Genomic DNA, 12983 nt, shown 5'->3' on the forward strand with positions numbered 1-12983 from the left:
CAAGCTTGGACTATGCGCTTTTGTTAAGGGTGTGTTGCTTTCAAAAGAAGGCAATGTCCAAGTTTGGTCGAACATGTTGAAATTTGTTGATGAACTCGAGTTCTCCTTCAAGTATCTGTGGGGCGAGCGTACTTTTTGTAAGTTAATGTGATCTATGAGTAAGGACATGCACCATTACAAGAAGAACGTAAAGAAGAAGAAGGGCAAGAAGGTTTCTCAGGAGGCAAAGTATACCGTACATGGCTACATACCTGTCATATAGTATTGAGCATATGAGGCCAAAAGGAAGTAGGAAAGAAGTATGTTGATTGTAGTGGAACCAGGTTCCCTAAAATGATAAATTAGAAAACTAAGGAGGGCCGGTAGAAATAGGACGTGACGACGAGTGACATTGCACAATTGTTGAACAGAAGGGTAAGTTCTTATATGTGTTTCATGTTGACATTTTAATCCATTTTTAGTTTGCGAATTTTAAATTTTTTTCATATTCTTGTTTGCATTTGGTCATAAAGAACAACTTGTGTTCTCGGTCTACTGAGGAGGATTATTTTAAGTCCATCAATGAGGGTAAATCTCCTCTTTGTTTGAGATGGACATTGATGAGACAGTAGATGATGATAGTACACAGAATTTTGTGTTTGAAACGCAAGCTAACACCATTATTGAAGTCCTGCGTAAGGCAAATATAATTCCACAACCACCGCCTTCGGAAGTAGACAATCCATTTGCTTCGACTGTTGTAGCTAATGCATCAGACGTTACAATGCTAGCAAAGAGGTCGGATAGAATTGAGGCTCAATACACTACCATTACACTCTCACCAACGAATGTATTGGATAGCCAAACTAATATAATGTGTTTCTTTCTGGATAGTCAAAAAGAGATGAAGTAGTTTTTGATGGCTTAGTTGGCCAATGTGGTAGCATTATTGAAGGAGAAAGTTAGGGAACCATAACCATCCCAACCAAAAGATGACCGATCTCATGAGTGATTATGAAGATGTGCTCCCAAAACATTGGGAAAAAGATGATGATGAGGCACTGTCTACTCCAATAGATGTCATTATCATGGTCATTGGTGATACACAGTCAGAGGACGATGTCCTACTCCTAACTGGGCCCCATAAGGGGTACCATTTGTAAGAAAGAGGAAGAAGCCTTGCTATTTACTGGACTATACTAAGGAAAAAAAGGAAGAAGCGACTTCTTCCAGAGAACGTTTATCCAGAAAGACCAACAGATTGTAGATTGCTACGTACGTTCCAAAGAACGTTGATCTCGAAAGACCAATAGAACCTATAAGCTTGCTACCAAAATTCTTCATTTGAAGGCTGCAACACTCAAGGCGAGTTTTGAGGCCCGTGTGCATAAAAATCAAAGAGGAATATCGTATACAAGACACGGGCCGCGACACTAGGCCTCTAGTGTTGCAACCCGCCTAAGGAAAATTTGATATTTTTCCATCTTTTGTATCCTTTTTTGGCTATTTAAAGGAGTGGATTTTCACATTTTTTGGCAAGCAATTAGAGAGTACTATCAGAGAAAAGAAGTGACCGAGGAGGCTTTTTAAAAGAGTTTTTCAACAATTTCTTCTCTTCTATTTCCTTTTTATGTTCATAATTGATTTGTGTCGAATTGTTATAATGTATAGGAATAGCTATAACAAATATTAAGGTATTGATGGAGATTGTTTGACATATTTTTATGGTTTTAATTCTTTGTTATAATAATATATGATTTAAAAAATTTCTAAATATTATATAATTAAATATAACATTTTCCAAAAATATTTAATATTTAAATTCAGAGATATCTTCCATTTAAATTAATCTTAAATAAAATAAATAAATGAACCGTAAAACAAGTAAAACTTATATGGATATAATTAGAAAAAGAACAGACATTTTTTTGTTCTGTTATTTTAAATGAATAGTATTTTTAGAGAGATGGCTTGGCATTAGCGGCGATTGCATAAGAAGACATGACTGATAAAATGGCGGTGCATAGGAATGCAATGAGGACGAGACTCGCCGATGCGTACCCCTTTGAGCAAAATTCGTCAATTTCATAATCCTCCAATTGTTGATTGAAAAATGCATTCAAATCTTTGGTTACAGCCAATCCTGCCGCTGTACCCGTGGCTAAAAAGTACGATATAATCTGTACAGACAACTTTAATATTACTTCTCTATTTTATTTCAAGTTTATAAAATATTTATTATCTTACTAGAAAAATAATGACATTCTTTCTCTTTTTATTTCAATATATATAAAGATTGATAAACTAAAATTGCAAACTCAAAGATTAATTGAGTAGATCATTTTCTAAAAATCAACATTAATTAATTTTAGGCTAGCTTGATTTATATCGATATATCACAGGCAGAGAGGAGATCGTACCAGCACAACTGTTATCAACAAAAATATAAGTTGCAGAGTTATTAGTATGTGACAACATTTTTTTACATATAAGGAATAATTACATAAGACATTATTTTTTGTAAAATATTTACATTTTTACGGTTTTCCAAAAAATAACACAAAAACAACATAAAATCAACAAGAAAACAACATAAAAGTAACATCAAAATAACAACCAAAAAACAACAAAAAATAACATACATATAACAAAAATTTAACAACAAATGAACAAAATTTCAACATAAAAAGACCGTATTTTATGTAAATAAAATAAAAAAAAAATCGTAAAAATATTTAAAATTCCGTGAAACCGTATTTTTGTTATTTTTGTGCATTTGTGAAATTAACCCTATAATTAACTCTTGTCCAATATACATACTACATGGTGCAATATACAGGGCCCGGCCTAGGTATAGGCGGGTTAGGCCCGCGCTCAGGGCCCACTCATTTTAGGGGCTCAAATAAAAGAAATTATATCTTTTAAAAAATATACATATTTTTTTAATAATATTTAAAAATACCATTTATTTTTATAGTAAATTTCCCAAAAAATTATTTTTTTTGTCTATGACTCATTTCAATTCAGGGCCGGTCCTGTGCATATATACTAAGTAAATTTAACTTTAATAAATGGTTATTAGCTATTCAATTATGTTAGTGATCATAAATAAAATTAAGTAAAACTAATACTAAGATTCAAATAAATTCACCTTGTCACCGTAGAAGTCTATCAAAAAGTATCTCTTCACATTGGCTATGAAAATGTAGATTGAGAATCCAAGTCGCCAGAGGGAATATACTAAGCCAGACACAATCACAGAAAGCATGTATCTGTATATGTAAAAAAATACACGTAAAAATGTCAATATCAGAATCATAAAAAAATATAACATGTTCACACACATGTATATACTAGTAAAAAGCTACGTGCGAGGCACGTATACTAAATTTTATGCTAATTTTTTCTATGTTATTTGAAAGTTATACAATTAAAAATTAAAGAAAAAATATTATTAGTTATTATGTGAGATTATTATTATGTGTATAGGAAGAAATCACAAATTAATTAATCTTATAATTTTAACTTTAATCAAATAGGGTTTTAAATATATGAACAATAAATAATCACATAAAAATAAAAAATAATTATTTAAATAAAGAATTCAATATACACAGTTATATATATGAATCCCATCATTCAAAAATAATTATTCAATATATGAACAATAATTTGTCACGCTAACTTCAGTTACCACTTACCATAATCGAAAAAGGTTTAAGTGAACTAAATAATGACTAAGAAGATCTAAATTACAAAATGAAAATAACATGTCTATATGAGTATGATTTTTTTGCTATATGAGCATGATTGATCTAAGAGAAAATAGATAAACCTATAAACATATAAATATATTTAATATTAATTTTGACAAAGAAACAATTCAATTATAAACAATTCTAAATATCAGCTTGACAATTTTAACACACTAATTACTTATTAAATAACCATAATGTATACATCATGATAATTTTATATTATTTGATATCAAATGATAGAGATTATTGAGGTTTTCAACTATGGAAAATACACTATGATAAAAAAGTAATGCTCATTAATTGTATATTTCAAAGAAACCCTAATTTCCATGAATGTCCCTAATAAGATATAAACAATGAAGTTGTAAATTAAAAAAAAAAATAGCAAAATTTCAGTTAATATAAGAAATAGAACAAATTGAAGATTTATACAATACTGGAATTTGAACTCTTAAAGACCATTAGCGAAGGGGCAAAACTCGTTAGATCCCCTAGTAGAACACTACCTTAATGGGCTGAACACAAAAATTGTAGAAATCAAAATATGAATAAATTAGTATCATCAACAAAAGGAAAATTAAAGGGAAATGACTTAATAATTACGTGACAAATAATTATTAATTGAATTAAAAAATTAAAATTATAAGATTAATTCAAATTATTGTTCATATATTGATTCTAAAAAGCGTAAAATTAAGATTATAATATTAATTGAATTAAACTTTTTGATATTAGCAAAATTGTTGCTTTAATTTTTCATCACACTGGAAACATATTGTTTTAGCTCTATTAGACAATCATATTTTCCCTCTTAAAAAGTCATTTTTTTTTATAATTGAAAGATGTGATGTTTGAGTAATTACATGTATGGTGTAATTGAAGATTTGATGTTAAGTCATTTTTTTGTTTTTATTTAATGATGTTTCTTTTTTTTTCGAATTTAATGAGATTTATTTTATTTTTATTTTATTATATATAAATAAAAAGTGACCCATGAATTTCTCATAAACCATTCTATTTTTAATAATAAACTATTTTATTTTTAATATAAATAAGATGTCACCCATGAATTTCTCATAAACCAAGAATTCGGTTATATAGGCACACTTTATATAGAATAGATATATATTAGGTTAATATTAGTTTTTCATTTTTATATTCTTAGTTTTTCTTAATTTTTTGTAAAAATAATGTTATATTTTTAATTTTTATTTAAGTTATGTATATTTTAATAATATATATTAGTTTTTTATTTTTAGATGTTATTTAATAAATAACATTATTTTTTTATTAAAACATATTTAAATTAAGAACTATTTATAAAAAAAACTATACAATAATATTCAAAATTTATTACTAATTATGATATAGTAATACTTTTAAGGGGAATTACCTCATATACTGTTTTTTATAACTTTTTTTTTTTTTTCAAATTTGCGGTTTGAGTTTTTAAAGTAGTTGCAGCACTAGTTGCAATAAGGGTTTCTATACGATTTTTTATTGCGATTTAGATTGCAGCGTTAGTTGCAATAGAAATTTCTATGTAGAATTTCGTAAAAATACAAAAAAAAATTATTTTAAAATGTAAAAATGAAAAAACTCCTACTTTTAATTTTATATAATATTTTTTTTGAGAAATACAATAGTTAAAAGTAATAATTATTTAAGAAACATAAATATTTATTCTATTTTATTGTTTAAAAAGAAACTAATAGTAAAAAAAATTTAAATATGTAAATTGGATAAAAAAAATAATAATTGTAATGAGTTTAAAATTTTTTAGAAAGATTTTTTTATACATATATATTTTTAAATATATGCAATGAGGTTAAATTTAAATTTTAATATTAAAAAAAATTCGTAACCATATTTAATATATAAGATACATTGATTGGCGATGGCCTATATACCTGTAAGCATATAGACTCTGAAAGTTGAGTGTGAGTTCATGGTTGGAGTTAGTGGCAAGAATAATTAAGGCTATCAAGAGAAGAATAATAGTAAAGAACCATAATCCAAGGCACACAATCCCTTTAATCGTAGACATTAGGGCTATTTACAAAAATATGGGAAAATAAAGATAAGTTTTGATATATATGGCATAAAAACTTAATTACACTAAATATGGCATTTTTTTAAAAAACTTACAAATATGGGAAAAAGTCTTGAGTAATGCCATAAAAAACTTAAAATTTGTGTTTCTTTTTATTTATTTTTTATTTTTTAAAAAAATAAAATACTAAAATAAATAAAAAATGATCTCAACTATAGATATTATTTTTTTTACAGCAATTAAACTTGTTTATTTTTTTATTTAAACTACTATTTTTTTTCTTTGTTTTTTTGTTAAAAACTAATTATTTCATTAAAAGCAACAGAAAAAAATAAAAAAAAAAACCAGTTTCATCAACATCCTCCTGAAGAAAAAACAATATAAAAAATTATAATCTAAAGATAATATAAACTTTAAAAATCAGTTTCATCAACATTGAAAGAAACTATTAATTTCATTAAAAGAATAAAAAAAATAGTTTCATTATGTTATTAGAATTTTTTTTCAAGTTACTTTTTTATTATTTTGTTTCTAGGTTGGAAACTTACACTTATATTTTGTTATTAAATTATTGGTAGGCATTATGTGTTGTTTTGATTATATTTGTGATTAGTATTTTTTTTTTTTTTGTATATTTGTGTGTGTGTATGTTTTTATTTGATTGTCTGATGAAACTGGTTTCAATTAACTTTATTATTAACATTTGTATTTTGTTATGATTTTTTATAACGTCAAAACTGGTTTCACATGTCGAAACTGGTTTCACATGTTTTAACTATTCTGTAATGGGGTTGCTCAATTTTTATGATATTATTATATATTGTTTCGTTTGTATAAAACCAGTTTTATTATTGTATGATATTTGAACAACAATTTTTATTTTATTTTAATTAATCAGTTTCTGACATACATATTATTTTATTATTTTCATAACTGGTTTTTTTAAGTAATTAATTTTTTTTTATTGTTGTTCATAATTGATTTTTATTCAATTTTTTATTAATTTATCTCAAGAAACTGGTTTTTATTTGTTTGTTTTTATTTTGGTTGTTTTACTAACTGGTTTCTCACATTCCGCGGTTTTTTTTTTGTTATTCTTTTATGGTTTTTATTGCACTTTTGTCTCTTTAATTTTCTTTGTTTCTTTTTTTTCTCTTTGATTTTAATTTGTGATTCTCTTTGTTATATTTGCGTCATATTGTATGTTTAAATTAACTCTAATTTTTGAGCAAGCAAATAAAAAATTAAATGCCAAAATAAAGAATGAAGTTAGAAGTTTGATTATTAGGTATTGATATAAATTTTATATGTTCGAAACTGGTTTTTAAATTTAGTATCGTTAATTTGTAAAAGTTTAGTTATTAGGCATTGTGTATTTTTTATTATGTTATTGTTGAAACTATTTTTTTTTTGCCTCTTTTAATGAAATAATTCGTTTATTTTAATATTGATGAAACTGGTTTTTAAAGTTAGTATCGTCTTTAGATTATAATTTTTTTCATTATCTTGTTGATGAAACCATTTTTTGTATTCTTTAAATGAAATTATTAGTTTCTTTCAATGTTGATGAAACTAGTTTTTAAAGTTTGGATTCTTTTTAGATTATGATTTTTTATATTTTTTTTTTTCAGGATGATACTGATGAAACTGGTTTTTTTTTTTCTGCTGTTTTTAATGGAATAATTAGTTTTTAACAAAAAAAAAAAAACGAATAGTAGTTTAAATAAAAAAACAAGTTTAATTTTTGTAAAAAAAAATGAAATATAAAAATGTACACTTATTATATATATTAAGAGAAAAAAATTAGGTTGAGAAAAAAATTGAAAAAAAAAAAGAGAGACACAAAGAGAAATTAGAAAAAAAAAAATAGAGAGATAAGCGAAAGAAAGAAAAAAAAAGTAACGGCGACTTAAAAGTTGAAAAGAAAAAAGAGAGCCAAAATTGACTTAAAAAATATATAAAAAAGACAAAAAAAAAATAAAAAACTTTTTGAAGTTTCAATAAGTAAAAAAGAAAAAAAAAATTAATAAAAGTATAAAAGTAAAATGTTCTTGTCAAATTAAAAATGTAATGTTTGAAAAAAAAATGTAGTATTTGGTGTAAATTTTTCAAATAAAAAGAAACCCTAAAATGTAAGTGTAAAATAAATTAAAAAAATAAATAAAACTAATTAAGCTAAAAACAAAAACATAAAATATGGGATTGGATAATAAGTTTATAAAAATATGGCATATCAAATACCATAAAAAACTTAAATGTGAAAAAATGCCATAGAAAAGTGGCAAACCTAAAAATGCCATATTTTTCTAACTTTGTTATGAAATCCCATATTTCATGTAATTTTCACTAGACATTAACACTAACTTTTGTGATCCTCTAATTACGGATTCATGCTTATTAATATTACTACTAACCACAGGAATACCACTCTCTTGATCACTGCTTGCCATTATCTACTGTTTACTGCCCTTACTATATTAGATCACTACCCTTATAAATTTCATTTATTCCCTAATTACCTTATATATATATATATATATTGAGATAAGAGGCACATTCATATACGTTAATTAGGCAGGCCTTTTAAGTTGTCAATTTTAATTAGCTGCATTAATATTTATTAATGTGCTTTGTTACCAAGTACACCACTATGTTTCGATACTCAACTTTTATATATAACTGCTATTCTACCTAATTGGTTGTCTTTCTTTTCTTTTTCTTTTGTTAAGCTTTGCTACAAACGTTTACGGATTAACCAAAAAGCCATTACCATTTTAGTTCATAAGACATAACTATATAAATTAATTTTAACGCTATGGCTTTTCTGTAACAAACTTTGGTTGTGTATGCTGGTAACTGGTTAAATTGTATATTTTGACAAAATTTGTCTCATACATACATGTAGATGAATAGGACACTTCTCAAGTGTTACCTATTGATGGATACTAAATAAATTTAAATATAAATATTAATTTTAAAAATATATAATACCCATATATAAATAGATATAGGTAATACCCATTAAGAGTGTGCACCCATATATACATATATAAATATACTAGCAAAAAGCTACGTGCGAGGCACGTATACTAAATTTTATGGTAGTTTTTTTCTATGTTAGTTGAAAGTGATACAATTAAAAATTAAAGAAAAAATATTATTAGTTATTAGGTGAGATTATTATTATGTGTATCTAAATATTATAGTTTATAATGTTGTCAATTAAAAGTGAATACCGAATGCAATATATTAGCGTTTAAGAAAGCTTGATGATTTAAATATGTTCTTAAATTAATCCAAAAATAAATTAAAAATTGATGTTCCAATACTTAAAGAAACATTACTTAAATGGATGTAAGATAAAAAGAAAATTAAAAATCAATCTCGAAATTATTGATAATTGAAGATAACATTTGTCTAAAAATTGTAGATAAGAAAACTAATGATAGCCATTGGCGGATTTCAATCTTCATTTGCTTCGATAGAGACAATAGTGTAATTTTTGTATTTTGCACTTTTCATTCTAGCCGGGTCCGCATATATCTGGATTGTCCATTTTTTCGTTGATAAATTGAATATGGTAGTGCCGACAAAGGGACAGTGTTCCTACAAACCGTGATCTATTTTCATTTAAAATGATTAGACATGGTGTGCATAGCTTATTTAATTAAAAAAAAAATTAACTTATGAAAGGTATGTAAAACTATTTTATTTTTTAAGAATTACACCTCTGCAGTATATTTCATTAGTTGGACAGCAGTACACGAAAATATTTTTTCCACAATATCTGTGAACATGATAGCAGATAGGCTCTTTGTATTGTCATCAAGTTCAACATATGCTATAGCACTGTAAAATGCATAATAAGATTGTTAGTATCTTTTTTTATTTTAACTTAATTTCAATAACATCATATGTTTTTTGTAATATACCGTGGTGTAGGAAATCCTTCCTGGCCGCATGTTGGCTTGTCACATATAATTTTTTCATTGTGATTGTATAAATCTATTTTTTTATGACATGCGTCACATGACATGTAATAAAAACTCTGGACGATATCAGTTATTTTTATTGTCGCCTCAATCCAAAAATATTTTTTGTACATCCAAATCAAATGATGTTAATAATAGTAAGATATTGAAACAAAATTAGTTTTATAAAGTAAATATTGTAGTAGTCTTTACCTGATTCAGTTTCAGATTTTTCGTTAACTCTGAAATTTGGATGTTAGTTACTATTTCGCTAATATATTTAACTGTGCTTCTAATTTATGAGCACGTGATCAAAAACAGTGCTGTAATTTACTATCTGATTTGTTTTTTTTTTCTTTGCATCTAATGCCTCAGGTTTAATTATGATAAGTTTTCGTAGGTTTTAGTAAATGTATTTTTCTTTTTTTGGTTTGCATTAATAGCTAGAACATGGAGAAATTAATAAGATTGGCATTCCTTTTTGTCGCAGCATGTATAAAGCAGCTTTTATTTTTATTTAACAGAAGACGAAATTATAAATTTTATGGCTTCTTAATTATACTGTATGTGCTAAAATATAATTTTTTTTCTTTTAATGAGTGTTTTTATAGGAAAATGGTAATTCTAGAAGAGAAGAAAAGAAAAATTGTAGATGTACAACAACAAAAACTCAATCATATTTTTTTTTTGGAATTAATGAGATTTATTTTCTTATATATAAATAAAAAGTGACCCATAAATTTCTCATAAACTATTTTATTTTTAATAATAAATTATTTTATTTTTAATATAAATAAAAAGTCACCCATGAATTTCTCATAAACCAAGAATTCTGTTATATAGGCACACTTTATATAGAATAGATATAATAAGTACTTTTTTATATCTTATTTTTTTAACACTTTTTTTCTCTCTTACAAAAAATTAAGAGCACTCCTCCTATATTTTTCTATTTGTTACATAATTAATAAATGTAGTATATATTTTTTTGGACGTTTTGTAGTTTATTTAAAGTTAATTTATGAATGATTTGTATATTTTAACAACATTGATGTCTTGATATTTTTCTTTTAATTTATAATTGCATTATAACAAGATTTTATATAATATGAGATTGAATATTATAATGCTTAGTTTGATTTTTGTGTTTTTTTTAAGCACCTCTATTTTACTGTACTGAGTTGCTTCATTTTTTTTTTGTTGTGTTTTGTCTTTTTTTTTTTTTTTAATTTTATTTTAAGCTTGTCATATTATCTTTTTATAGGGTTAACACTAAATTTATAGGTTTTTATGAATTCTATTTGCACCCCATAAAATGATAAGTACACTCTACTAGAAAAATACTTAAATAATATTAAAAATTACTCTTAATATAATTTTAAAGCCAGACCCTGGATCCAAACTCCAGACCTCGAACCTGAAAGACTAACCTCAACCCCAGACTCGTAGCCAGACTTGGACCCTAAACTCGGACTTAGACCCAGACTTGAGACCTAAGACCTAAAATCGAACCCTAGACTTGCACATTGACCAGGATCCTGAACCTAGACCCGGATTTGACCCCATCCCTGGCCCCAAACCCTGAACCTTGAAACCCGAACTCGGACCCGAATCCTGAACTTGGACACTAAGTTCCCGACAGGCCCGACCCTTGGCATAGGCGGGCTAGGCTTGTGCCTAAGGCCCACCTAGCCCAAAGGCCCCAAAAAATATTTCCCTTTTAAAATTATACAATTTTTTACTAATTTTGAAAAATACCACATTTTTTTAAATAAGGGCCCAAAATAATTTTTTTTTCTATGGCCTACTAAATTTGAGGGCCAGCCCTGGTTCCCAACTCCGGTCCCACCCAAACCCAACCTTGACTAGGACCCGTACTCGGACCCAAGCCTTGGCTTTAGACCAAGGCCCTAGTATTGTACCTCGACCTAGTTTCTCTTAGCTTAATTTCTTATTCCTCACATAAATAAAAAACAAAAAAACAAAAGTACGTACATTTTTGTTTTTTAAAAAAAATTAAAAGACAAAATTGTTATAGAACACATTTTTATTTTTTAAAAAATCAAAATTCTATTATCATTTTTATGATTAAAAAATTAAAAAAAGACAGAAGTTTACAAAGGCCTTTATTAATTAATAATTCAGTTGAAATATATTTCCACTTCTAGAAGAGGACTTCTCACCACTAATGAGTATACAAGAGGCTCAATGTTTAGAGAATAATGAAAATGCACATTAATTATGGCACAAAAATTACAGCTATTACGGAGAAGGAAATTTAAATAACATAACAAAAAATGATAAGTAATATTGTTGTTGTTAATTAATTAAGGGATTAAGCACGAGGCTTGGCGTTTGCAGCGAATGCGTAGGAAGACATGACTGATAACATGGCTGTGCATATGAATGCGATGAGAACCAAACTAGCTGATGCGTATCCCATTGAGCAGAACCCGTCTAATTCCCCATCTTCCAAATCCAAAAGTTGAAATTGTTGGCTAAAATATGTCTTCACATCTTTGGTTGCAGCAAATCCAGCTGCTGTTCCAGTGGCAAGCAGGTATGATATTATCTGTTCAATCAAACCGCCGTTATATATTTATATATCTTATGATAACATTTTCACTAAGTTTCAGAGATAATATTGTAACATTTTCACTAAGATTAATTTCAAATGAATTGACCTTATCACCATAGAAGTCTATCAAAAAGTATCCCTTCACATTAGTTATGAAAAGGTAGATTGAGAATCCTAATCGCCAGAGGGAATATACCAAGCCAAACACAATCACAGAAAGCATGTAACTGTATCTCAAAAACAAGTAAAGATCAGTGACAGTTTTGATAAAATTAAACTTAAGAAATATATACAAGAAAATGTTTTGTACAGATATTCATATCTGTACCTGTAAGCAGATACATTCTGAACATTTAGAGTAATTGGGATATCTTCAATTGTCTTGGAATTAGTGGCAAGGACAATTAATGCTATAAAGAGGAGAATAACAATGAAGAGCCATAATCCAAGACACACAATCCGTGTAACCGTAGACATTAGCACTAACTTTTGTGGTTTTCCAACGGGCTCATAGCTAATATTATTACTATTAACCGCAGGAGTACCACTCTCTTGATCAGTACTAGCCATTCCTCAACTTATATTGTTCGTAATATAATTACTTTATTTATAATATTTCTTGCACCTTTATCAGATTTATATAT

At 26.8% G+C, this 12983-nt stretch overlaps 2 protein-coding genes across 2 annotated transcripts; both read right to left on the bottom strand.

Moving 5' to 3' along the window:
* Window positions 1-1937: 1937 nt before the first annotated feature.
* LOC115703850 (CASP-like protein 4D2) lies at window positions 1938-5135 on the bottom strand. Its single transcript, XM_061114397.1, has 3 exons — window positions 5131-5135; window positions 3131-3251; window positions 1938-2159 (listed from the first exon to the last, which is right to left on the bottom strand). The coding sequence occupies exons 1-3, from the start codon at window positions 5133-5135 to the stop codon at window positions 1938-1940; spliced, it is 348 nt and encodes a 115-aa protein (XP_060970380.1).
* A 6743-nt stretch (window positions 5136-11878) lies between these two features.
* On the bottom strand, window positions 11879-12983 carry LOC115703853 (CASP-like protein 4D1). Its single transcript, XM_030631082.2, has 3 exons — window positions 12668-12983; window positions 12446-12566; window positions 11879-12333 (listed from the first exon to the last, which is right to left on the bottom strand). Exons 1-3 carry the CDS (start codon window positions 12907-12909, stop codon window positions 12097-12099), a joined length of 600 nt encoding a protein of 199 aa, XP_030486942.2. The 5' UTR covers window positions 12910-12983; the 3' UTR covers window positions 11879-12096.

Source organism: Cannabis sativa, chromosome 1 (assembly GCF_029168945.1).
Source record: "Cannabis sativa cultivar Pink pepper isolate KNU-18-1 chromosome 1, ASM2916894v1, whole genome shotgun sequence".
In the NCBI taxonomy this organism is placed as follows: Eukaryota; Viridiplantae; Streptophyta; class Magnoliopsida; order Rosales; family Cannabaceae; genus Cannabis; species Cannabis sativa.